Below are 15,318 nucleotides of genomic sequence, written 5' to 3'. Positions count from 1 at the left end.
TTTCAACCCCTAATGTACCACCATTGGTAAAAAAAACCTTTATTTTAGCGCACCTGTGCATGCTCCTGGACTTGATCTCTACCTCTTCAACCTGAAACGAAAAAAAAAAACAAAAAACAAGAAGATATATATATTTAGTGGCAAAAAAAAAAAAGCAACTGCCAAAAGGAGCTGTCCTTAGGTGGCGGTAACATTTTCCCGGACGTTGCAATGCCACGCACCGAAGAACCGTATCGCACATTTTCCTTTCATGTTTTCTCACTGCTTCCCTCCCTTCAGAGTCTGCCACACGTAAATGCGGGTCTGTAGCTTCTCATACATTTGTCTGCTGTAAAACTGCCAAGGACCTTTTAAGTTGTAGCCCCCAATCTAGACATGAATCTCTTAAATCTTGGATCTGCTAGTGCAAGACTACACAGTTCATGACACTGTTGCCACACTAGCAAAGACAAGTATAAGCAGTGGGTCAAGTGAAATTGTCAAAAAAAAGTCAAGCTCCAACGTCGCGGCGTCCGTGTTCAGATTTACTTTATGGTCTCACTGAAACAAGTGTGCTCAGCTTGTCTGACACCAATTATTGCTCACTATAGTCATTGACAAGATAAGAATTGGAGGAAGGAGTTTCAGTTTTGCTGCCTTCAGCATGGGCCGGAGGCCAGGCAGATGGGAGAGAACTTCGTTGAGCCCAGTCCGCACCGTGGAATAAGCAACCCCAAGCCCCGTCCTCTGCAAGCTTAGTATACTCCTTTTTGTCTGATGACCAATAACCACGAAATAATTGTTCTTGTAAACTTCAGAAGCACGCTTTTTTTTACAGTGGAGCTGTTAAGAACTAGTTTCCCCAGGATTGTGTCCATCCTCAAATGACCTGATGACACAGAACTCCGGACAGCTACCACCACCTATGAGCGACGACGACAACCTTCCGAGCCTTTCCACTCTGGCTTGCTGACTTGCGGCCAGCCATTACTTCATTCTCACCAAGTACCCCAAAGTGGAAAGGCTGAAAATTTTTTTTTTTTCTTTCCAACAGCAAATTAAAAATTAGAGTGGCAAGTGAAGAGGCACCACGTGGTGGGTGGCAGAAGCTTCAGACTTCTAAACTTGTTGACACTGCCAGTAAAAAATAAAACATTCCGTAAAAAAAAAATAGATTATTAATATCCGTAAATATACAATGCACGCGGGAGTAGTTTGATAAGATACAAAAAATAGAACAGAAGGAAACAAAACATAAAGTGCTTTTGGATATAATAGATAGACTAACTTTTCATAATCCGCTTGCCAATTTGTCAATGGCTTTGTAACACACAAGCTCTTTTGGAAGAGATTTTGGAGAGTTGGACCTTTCAATGGCAAGAGTATCTTAGCTCACCATGTGTACTTGCGCCGGGCTCCCTCTTGGCCTGGCTTTTTCCTTTCCCTGCAACGCCTGTCCCTCGACAGTAGGCCGGCTGCATCGAAATCACGCTCGTCAGCACCGTTAACACACTTCAGGTGCCCACCATTCGGTCTAAAGAGCGCACCAGGACGCGAGGGGTGTTCCTAGAATACCTATACCAAAAATCGATACCAACAAAAAGTAAGCAAAGAAATCTTCTCATGGATCGTCAATAACCGTTGCAGCAAATTAATGGAATGACACACGGGTTCTCAAACTGGGTACCTCGGAGGCGAAGAGTTTCTCATCGCGCCCTCGCTCTAGCTCTCAATCGTCCTTGTCCTACGTAAGGTGTTTTTCAAGTTTGCTCAATCTCGAATAGAAGCGTGGCTCTTTTCCATCTCGAGGATTCTGAGCAACAACATGGGAGAAATGGGGCCAAGCGATTAGTGGCTTTGGAATGCGCTTTCATTGCGCGAGTTCTCGTCCGAACAAGGCACGTTTGGATGCTAAACTAGTGAGCCTGGACCTTTGATGGCACTAGTACAGCTTGCGAGATGGAGTATTAAGGCCAGATTGCGGTCTTTACGGTCGCCAACAAAGCGAGAACGGCAGCGATGAGCTTCGAGATGTCCCGCTTCCAGTGCAAACGTCCTACTTTTGCCAGTGTTTAATGTCTCGTGCACCTCGAACGTGCGCATGAGTGCAGCCAAGGTGCAGCAGAAGGCACGGATCGCGTGCCGGAGGCCAGGGGTTCAAAAGATACGCCGTACCATTCTCGCTTTATCAGTCACGACTACAGAGTGTGAATTATTTCCAAACACATTTGCGGGCCTTTGGACAATCGCTTCGCATAAAATCACGAAATCGAGATGTGCTGCGCAGCCGCCATTTGACGCTCGGCGGTGCGGGTCCAAGCAGCAGCGCTTATGCTCACCGATCCTCATCCTCTCGACCTCCTCGATCGGAACGAAGCTCCGCAGGGCCAGGGCGAGGGCGTGGCGAATGGCGCCGGCCTCGCACATGAAACCGTTGGACTTCTCCACCGTGGCCTCGAAGTCCACCTTCATGAGCAGGCCGGTGAACTGCAGTGGAAACATCACCTGCTCCCTGCATGGGAAACATGCAGCTTTTAACGTTGGTGAATACACTCCGTGCGACGCGACTGGCGCGCCACCGCGCGGCCGGTACCGAAGGTAGGCAGCGAGAACCCCAGAGAAAACGAAACCGAAACCACGCCGCGTACGTTGGTACGCCTTGAAGTCTGAGTGGTGCGGTTGCGCTGGGTTCAACAGCATGAAGTGCTGCCTGTGCTGCGTCATTAAGTGCTTCAATAGTTATGCGTCGTATCTCGTGGAGACAAAGTTTCACAGTTTTTCACCTCGCCGATGTTTTGTGGGACAGCGACAACGATGGAGCCGTGCCGTACGACGTGAGAAATTTGGTCTCCCGATCATGTCTGCCTCTGTGTCGGCACGGCTGACATATTCTACACTGCCGCTAGCGCTCTGCGTTTGTTTTCGTACCAGTAACGCCTACATGTGTCTGCGCCGATGGGACGAACCCACACTCACAGGTATGCAGTGCCAATTTCGTTGGAGGAATGCCCTCCAAAGAAGTTTCGTCCCGATCGTACGGGTCGATGATATTTCCGGACAAGTATGGCACGCAATCTGTACTTCATGAAGAAAGATTCGGAAGATAAAAAAAGTGACAAATATAAATCTAAAGATAACAACAATGAAACTCGGAATCACTGGAGAATCGACGTTTGAGTATGGAAGTTTATGGGGTGTGCTTTCTTTCTTGACCAGCCTCCTTTTGGATGTGGAAACGCTGACACCCCGAGTTCTGTAGACAACATTTTACTTTTTTTTTTCTCGGCTTTAGAGCCACCTATCGCAAAGTGGTTCGAACTGGAAGTACCGTCCACTGGTCCCTTCCTACCTGTAAAGTGTGCACCTCCCACGATGAGTGGTATTATCTGACAGCCTTTGACGGTCAAAGCCAGTTCCCATTTAGTTACGCCGCCCAAACTAAACTTCCACCTGGTTTCGCTATGCCAACTCTTTTTGTTAAATTATAATAAGTGTTGTGCCAAGTGACGGTCATGTCAAAGCACCTGTGCGCCAAAAATCAGCACCTCGCACAACAGGTTATTACACAACAGCTGACCGCAAAAGCACTTGGCGGCCAAACCATGTGTTGGCCGACAACTTTGTTTTCTCGGCTTTGGAACCACCTTTCGTAAAGTTGTTTCAATTGGAAGTACAGTGCACTTAGTTCCTTCCTACCTGTAAAGTCTCCACCTCCCACGACGCGTGGTATACTCTAGAGAGCCCTTTCACGGTCAATACCGTTTCCCCTTCAGTTACGCCGCCCAAACCAAATGTCCACCTGGTTTCCCTATGCCATCTATTTTTGGTATTATAACTGTTGTGTCAAGTTACGGTCATGTTTAAGAACCTGTGTGTCCAAATCTGCACTTCGCACAGCCCGGTTATAACACAACATTTTGGGTCCAATATTGGATATTCCTGAGAGCTTTATTCCTTTATTCGTTCGAACCATAACTTTCACACCTGCTGTCTTAAAAAAACTTGGCCCACTTACTGCACAAACTTAGTGAACATCTCACTCGCCTCCAAATATCATCGTCCCAGCAGTCCTACGTTTACAGCGAGGAGCAAAACAAATTTCCCACTAAGAGCAATTATGGTTGCGGCCGTCTTGCTTTTCAGAAAATTGCTGAAACCCCTTTTTCGACCGCAACTAGAGAAATGATCCCTACTGACGACTCAAGCTCAATATGTAAGAAGCGGAGAACAGCTAAATGCCCTTCTTAAATCGTCCCCAGCACTCATGCAACGTCACCCTTAACTTATCGGGTCAAAAAGCAAAAGTTTCGTCCGTGCGCGCTTCCGCCGCCACAGCTTGGCATGCGAAAAGGCGCCGCAGTCTGCTGAACGCGCCTCACAGTCGAACGCCAGCTCCTCCGCTAGCGGCGCTGCGCGCGTTTTTCAAAGCGCCCCCTATAGTTCCCGCACGGAGTGTATGGGATTGCTGAAGAAAGTGTGACAAAACTCCACGAAAACTGTTACAGAATGCACTTAACACGCTTCGGAGGACAATCTGTATAAAAAAGAGGTAAACCGAGAACAAGTGACAAAATTTTAAACGCACCCCAACAGGAATCAAGCCCACGACCCCCCCGATTGCAAGCTTGGCATTCTACCACTGCACCAATCGGCGAGTAGATTCAGAGCTGGCCGTCTTGTCTCTACCACGGTGGAACCGTTCAAATGCCAATTGAGAGCGCATGGATACGGGTTCTATCCACGCGCTCAGAATCCCAGTGGAGATTACATTATCGGATACCTGGTTCCAGTCGTACGCTGCCTAGCCTTTCATTAATGTCGGTGACTGGCACCGTGGATGTCACCCGTTTGAAAGCGAGTGCACGCGCTTCATTCGCATGCTTATTAGAGTTTTGCCTTATTGTCGAGTTATAAAGGTGGAAAGCTTAGAAAACCAGACCTGTCGCGGATCTCGCGGAAGTAGTCGATCCCATGACCGTTGATGCTCAACTTCCCGGTGCCGTTCCCCCACACAGTCACTTCAGCTTTAGTTCGTTTTCTGAAACCTTTCAAAAGAACGAAGAACCTTCACCATCGAGAAAGCACGCAAAAAACAAATAAAAAACTATATAAATTTTAGCCCTTCCACTTCACGTGAAGATGGAGGACCAGCAAAGCTGTCATTTTTACGACGTCTAGGACAATGCCTAAAGGACGACCTCAAGGACGACTCCTAGGACGACCGCGAGGACTACGCCTAGAAATGATAACAGGGGATCAGGGCCTCACTATATAATAATGCCAAGGAAGGCTGACTCACGCTGGTTGCCCTCTTTTTTATTTTTATTTATTCACACTTGCCACAACCAATGGGGAGTTTTCTGCCAACATCCGCGGACACATTTTTTCCCACATCCTAGCGCATAACAGTTTCGCTGTAAAAAATCTGCAGAGTTCCACTTTAAGTAATGGCCAGAGAAGCAAGTTTGCTGTTCAAAGACCAGAAACTTGGTTTTCAAAATGTGCTTTAAATATCACTAGAAATCAATCAGGATGCATTGTTTGCCATGATGGGAACTAAATTTCCAGTTGCAATTTTGAGACAGAAAGCTTTTCAGAGCTTCCCTACTGTAGTGTGCAGCGACCATGAAGAGTTAGTGTTATGCCAAAATGTTCTTTGTCTCTCTCAGATTTTGGAGATTTTTTGCGGCATCAAATGTAGTTGGCATGTGACAATGCAAGAAAATAAAATGAACATGAAAATGAAAGCAAAACAACAGCCAAGGCCCCGATCTTGTGCGAACACACCTGTAAATGTACCTTTACACAAACAAAAAGACGATTCAAATATGAACATCCTTGGTGCTGTCGCCCTGCATTTAGAGGGTAACTGCAAAGAAAAAAAAGTGTATTTTTAAACAGCCTAATTGGGACAAGCATGTCGCAAAACAAATCTTCCACGAAAAAACACATTTTTTCTAGCAATATTTACGCCACAGGACGTCATTTATTCGCGGTCACAACTTCTTCACATTTGAAATTCCCGATCTTTCGACGCGCGCGGAGTGGCTGTTATACGTCAGGTCACTCTGTGACGTCTAACATCAACTTTGTGGTGTGCGATTTAAAACGGACGTAATAGCCGCAAACTAAAATCCGTCTCGCGCAATAAATATTGCTGTAAAATTTTTTATTTTGGGCGGAAAAATTGTTTTGTGACGTGCTTGTCCCAATTAGGCTGTTCAAAAATACATTTTTTGTTCTTTGCAGTAACCCTTTAAGGCATTCCTATGCAGATGGACCATTAAGTGGGAATTAGTAGTACCATTTTGTGCTGCAGAACCATAATGAAGAAGGACATACAACAGAAAAATTTAAAAATTAGGCGAAAGAAGTAAAAGAAAATATTAATTTGTAAAGAGTATGTGTGCCGTCTCACAGGCGTACTCGGGCGTTTTTTTCGTAATCCCCGATTTGCCTGAAATTTAGCTAAACACAACAGCAAACATAGATGAAATACTTGTAAGCCAAATAATGGGCAAAAATTCATTTTTTTCCACAAAGTTACTGAATTTACAATTTTGGTACTCACCGTGTTTTTCAAAGTGAGTCTCTACTGGCAACAATGGAAGAGTGACGATAGGGGAAGGCAGGGGTTCACTCTTTGGACTGTAGACTTTGTTCCCGACTGATTACAAGCAGTTTCATGGTGCCAAAATGAATGCCCTGGAAGCTCGCTCCAGCACCCGCGCAGAAACACAAAACAAATGCTCGGCATAGTCCATTTTTCGACTACCCGCTCGATTTGCAAGCCTGCCTTTTCCTGACATCACGGCACTGAAAAGCGCAGGTATATCTGAATGTTGGTCTTGGCATCATATTCACTGGCCAATTTCACAATAACTATTCTGAATTTCGCTATACTAAATAGCATACTGGAAAGGGCAAATGCCGGTGATTTTGAAAATATAGTTAGTTGGGGTAGCTCGAAAAATCGCCGGAGTACCCTTTTCAGTGTTCAACAGACAAGCAACTCTCAAAAATAACAAATTAAGCATTCACAAGAAACGCTGCATCTTGGCAGTACCAGCTCAGTGCGAAGCAAATTCACTCCTATGTAACTGAACGGCTGTCATTAAGGCTTTTATCTGCACTTTTACCAGGATCTAACACTACAAAACGAAATACCAACACACCTTGCGCTTTCATGTACGGCCGCCCCGTCTCGTCGTACAGCAACTGCAAAAAATAAAAAAGCAGCAGGAGCATCAACTGTGCTTTGATTCCACAGTTTTCGACAGGAATAAGAGCTTTGATTATCCCAAGATGGCTTACGGGCGGCACGACGTCTTCCTTCAAAGAGGAGGTTCTTGTCTTCCTGTACTCGAGGATAAACTCTCTGGCATGGGAAGAGTAGGGGTGCTCTGCCAGACGCTCAAAGGTCTTCACGAAGTAATCATACTGTCGACAAAATACAATGCAAACACGTCACAGAGGCCAGATCGTTGATAGCGTGGATGGATGGAGGCTGCTGCCCGTACCATTCATTTAATAACAGCCCCAGTCAACATACATACCCATACAAAAACCCTTAAAAAATACATAATACACTAAAAAAGATATAGAGGTCCACATTGCAATAAAAACAATACCTTAGTCACTTTGCAAGTTTTGTCCAGCTTCCAGAAGTTGCTCAAGCCCCTTTGGGTATGGCAGCTATACTTTATATCTCTATTCGCTGCTCCTGACAAGAAGATTTTGTCGACTGCCACAAGAGCACGGATCAGTTCAAATGCGCGAAACGAGACTTCAACTTAGTTTGAACACAAACGACCCCAAATCTAGACCTACTCTAATAGCCAAATCTGCAAAAGTAAGTTCCGTATGTACCCTTATTCCACATTAAAACCCTCCAGCCCATTTTGATCATCCCCAACAAAATGCTATTTGTGCGCGTAGAACAAACTAGTTAAAGTTGACGCGAAAAAGTTTATACCTCCTGCTTCACGCCAAGCGATGCGTCACGCAGCGCAACACATCATGTCATGTGACCACGTCACACGGCACTGACGACATCATGCAGACAACGTCGCTTTTTAATGCCGGCATTTTGCCTACACAGACTCCCCTATACCAGGCCATATACTTTCCAGTGTTTATTTATGTCACAAATCAGTGGATGCTGTTCGGTGTTTATTTATTTCCAAAATACCGGTGCATTTCGGTCAGTTGTCTCGAGCAGACGCTTAAAAACGGGTTTTACCAACTGAAAAAAATCGTGAATAGAAACAAATAGAAACAAACAATCGAGATGAGAAATGGTTCAACTTTTATTTACATCTGATATATAATCATCATGTTTAAAACCCAAAACTGTGGCGAGGAAAAAAAACAGGAAACTTTCAAATCTAAAAAAAAAAAGGCATAGAAGAAGACGTCTCTCACGAACCTTGTTTCTTCGACTTCAAAGTTCCCCATTTTTTCCCTCACCACAGTCTCGGGTTTCAGACCGTCATGATTAACTATCACCAGCTTGCCTGCACGCTCACTGTTTCTTCATTGGTACGCAATGTCTGTCCGGAGCTTTACGCTTTTCTTTACGCCCTGGCGGCTCTGATCCGCTCCGTGTGATGCAAACTTGAAGTGCTCTCAAATAATTTTCGTAACGAGAAGGGAAAGGTTCTTCCTTTCTTTCTGTTAGTCCTAGTAACCAGGACTGACAAAAAAAAAAACAGATCTTGATTACTAAAAGACCTCAGGAAGCCTATGCTGATGATCAACCCCCCCAAAAAAAAACTGTTAAAAAAAAAAAAAAAGAAGAATGAGTTTGACGAACGTTTACATGGGACTTTTTCCGTGAAAAAAAAACTGCTGCTTGTACAAAAATTTTCAAAAACCTGGATTTTTCGGTTTTAACCTATATTTTTCTTTTGACGCCAGCGGATGTTTATCAGCGTTTTTAGGTTAAAACCGGAAAGTATACGGCCTACCTAAAACACTTTCCATGTTTAAAAAGTGTGATGGGAAAAATTACGGCCCCTTTTCCATCTGCGCCGTGATGGGAACAGAGAGAACCAGGCTGTGACACCAGGGTTAAACGAAATGACCTCCTCCTAGCTCACCATCGCTCCCTGCCAATACTACTAGTTGGCTGCACCACAAGAGGTGGTGCAGACAGAACCAAACACCTTCAACAGATCAGGGGAATAGAAAAAGCAAATTATGCTCTCCTCGCTCAATAAAACAAAATATTCAACGTTTTGAGACCATCTCCGTCTCGTGATCAGGGGTGACTGCGGTCAGCCGGGAGGATTGGCGCTTACATACGTAGGCTGACTTATGGATTATGCTGGTGACGCAACTCATGTTAAACGCGATTCTCTCAAGAAACATGTCAAAGTTCGGGCTCCTACCTGCGTGTCCTTTAAAGTCTCCAGCAGACGGACCTCCAACTCTTTCTTCGACAGCCACATACTGTCGTCCAAGTTTCTGGAAAAGAAAGTCGGCAACAAGCGCACCTTTTGGTGTGAAAATTATTGTGAGACAAATTATTGCAGCACTGTGTTTGTGTAGTTCTGCTCGTCAAAAAGTCAAATTTCGAAAGTATCATTGCAATCGAGAACTAAAGCTTTTGGTGATATAAAGCACTCAGATTCAAGAGCAATCAATAAAATTATAACTTAGGGACATATGCATGCATGTGTAAATAAAAAAATGCACTAAAGTTCTATCTTTTCTTCTATATTGTTCTGACCACATGCCACAAACGTTCTGGCCACATTTCTCAACTTTTTTTCTAGGCTGACTGAAATTCCATAACAACTTCAGACTTCCCCTATTAGAGAAAACATGTTGGAACTCAACCAATAATAGAATGAAGGTTGGCCATTTCTGGCTAAAGGTCATTAACCTCTACTCACTCCTTCTGATCAGCCGCCGCCTGAAGCACACCTTTGCTGATCATGCGATTTTCCAGCCTGTTGAGCTCTGTCAGTTTGCTCACAGCATCCTTACAGAAAAAAAAAAAAAAGAATGTATGTTAGCTACCGAAAAGTATGAGTGACACGGAGCACAGGGGAAGCCAGCTTACATGCAGCAGGCCATAGTAGTTTGGGCGTGTTGTGTAGAACAGGTAATGAAAAGGCCTTCCTGTGTAATCAAACTGGGCAGCTGTAAGCACAATGGACCGGATAAGAACATAACGTCAACCTTGGAAGGAACAATCAGAAGAAACAAGGGGCTACATCAAATATTCCAACTGACCTTTCTCTGCGGGAAACACTTCCTCTGGGGGCTGAGAATGAAGAGAATGACAGTTTTTTAGTGCGGGAGACAACTAACCTCATCTGAACATGCTCATATCGATTTAATTACAATTAAAATAATTATAGCGACTACGTCTAATAAACATAACTATTCAGCAGCTGTCCCACCTTTCGTTTGGAAAACATCACGCTTATTGAAAGCTCTTTGAATGAAAGATAAGACGTCATAGGCATCATTGTTGATTTGATCAACACAAGTCTGGCTTTCTTCGGCTTTCGAAAGATTTTCGTGGGCGTAGGATGATGCTTACCTTCATAAGTGGTCGTGCCTTCTTTTCGTACAGCCCTGATGGCATCAGATACTCAATAGCACGCTAAGTGGAAGGAATGAGGGTTTTTTAGTGTCACATCTAGGGTGAGTGTGCTTGTTGATATCTGGAGTGCAGAAACAAACACTTTACATCAACATCAGCTTGAGTCATTTCATCAGCATCCACGCCCATCATGTTGGCAAGGTGGCGCTTTCCAATTTCAAATTCGTTTTTTTCCTTCTGAATGAATTCATCTGTGGGAGTATAATGACAACAAAAACAGCAATTATGACAGAGCAGAAAGATACCTCCAATATATGATGGTAGAATCTGTCTCACATGTCACAGATTTTTTGTTTCGTTTGTAAGCTTTCGTGCACGCAAGGCCAGGAACATAATCGGGTTATGTAGAGCAGTATGCTTTTTACTTGCATCTTATTATTAGTAAATTAGATATGGTAAAAGTTTGGGATGAACTAAACTAAACGTGCGAGTTATGAGTCAACCGCGGCAAAAACACAGAAAGAAATTGATATCGTTTTTCCATACCGTATGCCTTTGCTCTGTCCAAGTACGATTTCATGGCCTTGCTTATTTTTTGAACCTTGGTTTCGGACTGCCGGTGAAGTTGGAGGATATTCGGATCCTGATCTTTCGCATTTTCTCCGTGGGTACTGCAGAAGTTTGCCTGAAGATAAATGCAGAAAAGAGACGAAGCATGGTTTCGTTACCGGTTCGAGGTGGGGAACTGGGCATGTCGCATGAAAGCCAGAAACACGGTGAAGTTTAGGCAACATATGCGGCATAACTTCGCTTTTGAATATGCAATCGAAGTATTTCTCACCTGAGATACCTGTGAAACGCGGGAAACTAGGATGTGAGGTTTATTTAAGCGATGAAAAAGGTGCAATCTCCGAGCAGTCCTCATGGCGGCCTCCATGATTGATATTGACTCAATGGCGTTGTCAGCTTTAAGTTCAGGCTCAAGTTAGAAAAAAAAAAAGAACACGCGTAAAAGTCCGTTCTTTACTTATAATTGTGACTAAAGGCCGCTTTTCTATTATTTTATGTCTGTCATTTAAACAAATAAACAATTTATCGGTCAGAGTGATTTATTTTATTCCTATGTTTTTAAGGTTGCGTTGGCTTGGCTTGGCTCATAGTATGTTGGATTTCAATCTCAATTGACCGCCGGCATTTTCTTACCTTTCGTACCTTTCGTGGTTCACGTGGGGGGTCCACGGTCGAAGTTTCTTCCGTCTTTACGACGCCCTGAACAGCGGTTTCATTGTCGACCATGGACGGCTTACCAGCAGGGAAGCTTACCGGCGCTCAAAAAGAAGAAATTATGGACCAAGTAAAGCAGCAGATAGCTGTAGCAAATGCCCAGGAGTTACTACAGGTACAGGTTACTACAAGCCCGAATACATAAATGCGATGTAATTTGGAAAACTGTCGATTAGTGAGGACATATCCTGACAACATTTCTCGTCACATAGATTCAGCTTGGAAATTTTGAACTGCCCAGTGCGTAGTGGTGTAGCTGTCAGCGAACCCAGAAAGTTTTAACCTTGCATCATGCTCACGTAGCGTCATACTTTCGTTGCAGAAAATGACAGAAAAATGCTTCAAGAAGTGCGTCTCTAAACCGGGATCCAGTTTGGACAACTCTGAACAGGTAATCGCTGTGCTTCGCGATCATCCGCCACTCTCTTTGAAATCTGCTGTTGAAGGAGTTCCAGATCTCCATTCGATGATTAATGTAGTGGAAATATGTAGTGTAGTGTATTAATGTAGTGGGAACTTCAGAATCGGACTAACACTCGGGAAGCAAGGCATCAAGTTCGACCAGCTGTGTTGAAAGATCTAGACACAAGTGCAGTAGCAGCGGTACCTAACCAGCATGTTCGGATTGACTTTGTTCATGACCATGATTTCAAACTTTGTTTTATCTCGCAGCTTTTTCTTCCTGCAGCTTATTGCAGCTTGAATTCTAACACACAGATACCCAGAAGGAAAACCAATTAAATTCATATTAATAAAATTAATTATTGGTTTTCTAGGAGGGGATTAATGAGGTTGTGAAAGTGATACATGGTAAGCACGAGGCATATCAAAACATTTGACGTTAAGGTTTAGAACACATACCTGCCGATAACAATGTGGCATCTTCAGGTATGTCTTGATCTCGAATACACTGCTTTTAAGATCCGTTTTTGTGTTTCGTTCCCGGGCTTTCATTTACCATGTCCCGTTTGCCAACGTGGCAATGAGACCTACTGATGCGAACCACTTGCTTCTTTTGCAGAAATGCATTTCCATGTGCATGGATCGATACATGGACTCTTGGAACATTGTGTCCAGGTCATATGGCAGTCGGATCGCCAGGGAGCGGGGTCAGATGTGATGGAACATTGGGGAGTTAGTCCGTCAACCGAGCCTTTGCCACACACAGCCCTCCCGAGACTTGGAAGCTGTTTATTGTACATAAAGCATCGCAAGCTTCGTGTAGATATGCATTAGTTCTGGCTCTGAAGCTGGTGTCGAGAATAAATTGGATTGCCTGCTTTGGCACTTCACTGCGTGCATTGCTGTTGTGCCGATGTTGTGCTTTTGCCACGCTTGCTTCACACTATCGGTGTGCATTTCTTGAGCAGAGATAAATTGCTTTATCCACTACACAACTACACGAGTTGACGAACGCATTGCAAAGGGAAGTCCCTTACGAGGGCTTGCACATGCAACATCTTTCATAATTCTATTCAAAAAGATGCCGCTCCCTTCACACTATTTCCCAAAGCACTTCATATTAAAATGCACTTTTTAAAACTAAAGTACTGACAACTGGAGTTTAGGGCCGTTACAATCCAATATAATTATCACATTGAGCAAGGCCCATTCACACACTTGAGACTTCTTAAGACCGAGTCCTTGAAACTTGTTAAAATCTCTTACGAGAGAGCACACTGGCACCAGCTAATGGGTAGCAGTGGAACACCTGGCAGTCCTGTATACTTGTCATTTCTTTCGCGCATAATTCTTTCTTGGCTTGAAAAACTTATGTCAACGTTATAAACGACCATTCCTCACATACATTTTACCTTGCAAATACAGAAAAAAAAACTTCCTAGTGAAATGTAGTTCCAAGGTCACCTAAACCCTTTAAAATGGGTTCACCCACCCAATGATACATCTTTTACCTCGAAGTACCTGCTTTATCTGCCGTTACCATACATATTTTTGCACAATACATATTTTTGCAGTGCAGCGCTTTGTTTAGGCTGTAAATGGAAAAACAGCCTAAGCATGAAAGAAAGCAATCTGACATTATGGAAATAGCTTTTGCCAAAACATGCTTGTGGATATTCATTCCTCAAGCATGCCTTACCAAGAGGGGTAACATTTGATTTTCGTGTGCGGGCTCATAGCTTTGGCTTGTGGTTCAAAGCCACTCCTCAATCATCTGTGTTCAAAGTAACGCAAGTGGAGAACATTAAGTGCTTTGGATGCCAGTATTAAAACAAGTACAGGAGCACCTTAATGGTTAAAAATGACTGCATCTCCACGTGGTGAATGATGTTGATTGGAGCGAAGCTCTGGTGGTGCTGATGATACTGATTTTGTTCATAGGTAGTGCTCATGATGATGATTTTTTTTTATTGCTCATAGGTAGTGCTGAGTTCTGGGTTGCGTTTTGACTTCATTATTACTGCTTTATGTCGGTGAAATGCAGAGCCAGTGGTTCTTCTAGCGGATCAGCTTGGATCCGCTAGAAGCCGTGGGAACGCATCTCCACCGCTTAGGTCAACGGTCCATGTCAGAAAGAGAATGTGTGGTATGAAACATGGTTATATACACATTTGAGCATTTGACCGCAGCGCACTCTCGTCTATAAACGTTGAGCCAATGCATGCGAAGTTTAGCTCGATTATATCCACATTTGACCGCAGCGCCCTCTCCTGTATAGACGTTGAGCGGCTACATGCAACATTTCATCCATAACATCCCCAGCTCTTGGGTTACTACCACATCTCGGAGCCCCTTCTCGTCCCGCAGTCGTGGCCGAGTGGTTAAGGTGATGGACTAGAAATCCATTGGGGTCTCCCCGCACAGGTTTGAATCCTGTTGAATGCGCAAACATTTTTTTCTTTTTTTAAGAAGACAGATGGGATGGCAATCGATGTGAGCACGGACGCCGGATGGACAAGGCTAGACCCTAAGGGGCTTTGCCCCTAAAAAGTGCAACGGGACAACGGACAGAGAGGAAGACACAACGCTACTTACAACTGAACCTTATTTTTGTTGTCACTCAGTACATATACCGTCACCAACAAAAACAAGATACAACATAGATAGCGTCATATCAGGGCATTTCGGTATGCACTGCTGAGATTGTGGCTGCATTCCACTCCTTGCTGACTGTGATGTACTTAGCAAAAAAATTGCACGAGAAATACTTGAAATCCATGAAATGTGTAAGTTGGGGCTGCAATGTTTCAGCAACCCTCTGTATCTTTGGTGGACAAAGAATTGCTGTTCCTCAACCAGAAATGACTAGTACGAGATGGTGTGATGGGTGATGTCACAATTTTAGCCTTTTAACATATTTGTATAACTTTCTTAACTTGTTTTTACTGCAAAAGCATTAAAGGGGTCATGAAACGCTTTTCCAACTTTTTCCTGTTTAGCTTTCCTCCTCAACTCATAAATTGCGCATTCCACCAAACCAGGGTGTCGAACCGGAACAGAACCGTTATTTTTAGCCGAACCGGAACTGAACCGAA

General features: G+C 44.0%; 2 protein-coding genes across 3 annotated transcripts; one reads left to right on the top strand and one right to left on the bottom strand.

Moving 5' to 3' along the window:
- On the bottom strand, nucleotides 1–11,501 carry LOC115324242 (28S ribosomal protein S9, mitochondrial). Of its 2 annotated transcripts, XM_040209327.3 has the most exons (14): nucleotides 11,379–11,501; nucleotides 11,084–11,222; nucleotides 10,685–10,788; nucleotides 10,535–10,597; nucleotides 10,222–10,252; nucleotides 10,049–10,128; nucleotides 9,879–9,967; nucleotides 9,372–9,447; nucleotides 7,294–7,419; nucleotides 7,155–7,197; nucleotides 4,919–5,024; nucleotides 2,319–2,491; nucleotides 1,376–1,454; nucleotides 1–91 (listed from the first exon to the last, which is right to left on the bottom strand). In XM_040209327.3, the coding sequence occupies exons 1-14, from the start codon at nucleotides 11,472–11,474 to the stop codon at nucleotides 79–81; spliced, it is 1,218 nt and encodes a 405-aa protein (XP_040065261.1). In that variant the 5' UTR covers nucleotides 11,475–11,501; the 3' UTR covers nucleotides 1–78. The 2 variants fall into 2 exon arrangements, with proteins under 2 accessions (XP_040065261.1, XP_040356519.1); XM_040500585.2 differs by having other exon boundaries at nucleotides 7,155–7,419.
- Nucleotides 11,502–11,690: 189 nt separating this feature from the next.
- LOC115312877 (mitochondrial import inner membrane translocase subunit Tim13-B) lies at nucleotides 11,691–13,120 on the top strand. The gene is made up of 3 exons (XM_029971817.3): nucleotides 11,691–11,936; nucleotides 12,144–12,212; nucleotides 12,843–13,120. Exons 1-3 carry the CDS (start codon nucleotides 11,832–11,834, stop codon nucleotides 12,939–12,941), a joined length of 273 nt encoding a protein of 90 aa, XP_029827677.1. The 5' UTR covers nucleotides 11,691–11,831; the 3' UTR covers nucleotides 12,942–13,120.
- Nucleotides 13,121–15,318: the final 2,198 nt, after the last annotated feature.

This window comes from Ixodes scapularis, unplaced genomic scaffold (genome assembly GCF_016920785.2).
Source record: "Ixodes scapularis isolate PalLabHiFi unplaced genomic scaffold, ASM1692078v2 PGA_scaffold2__306_contigs__length_199485367, whole genome shotgun sequence".
NCBI lineage: Eukaryota > Metazoa > Arthropoda > Arachnida > Ixodida > Ixodidae > Ixodes > Ixodes scapularis.
Note: the sequence above shows the minus strand (reverse complement) of the source record. Positions and strands in the feature narration are given on the sequence as shown.

Bases quoted from the DNA above. Each gene is read 5' to 3' on its own strand.
- LOC115324242 (XM_040500585.2), bottom strand. From the start codon at position 11,474: ATGGAGGCCGCCATGAGGACTGCTCGGAGATTGCACCTTTTTCATCGC. The intron at 10,598-10,684 runs GTAAAGTGTTTG...CCTTCCACTTAG, and splicing joins TGACTCAAGCTGATGTTGAT to CGTGCTATTGAGTATCTGAT. The intron at 9,448-9,878 runs GTGAGTAGAGGT...TTTCTTTTCCAG, and splicing joins GCGGCGGCTGATCAGAAGGA to AAACTTGGACGACAGTATGT.
- LOC115312877 (XM_029971817.3), top strand. From the start codon at position 11,832: ATGGACGGCTTACCAGCAGGGAAGCTTACCGGCGCTCAAAAAGAAGAA. The intron at 11,937-12,143 runs GTACAGGTTACT...CTTTCGTTGCAG, and splicing joins ATGCCCAGGAGTTACTACAG to AAAATGACAGAAAAATGCTT. The intron at 12,213-12,842 runs GTAATCGCTGTG...CTTCTTTTGCAG, and splicing joins GTTTGGACAACTCTGAACAG to AAATGCATTTCCATGTGCAT.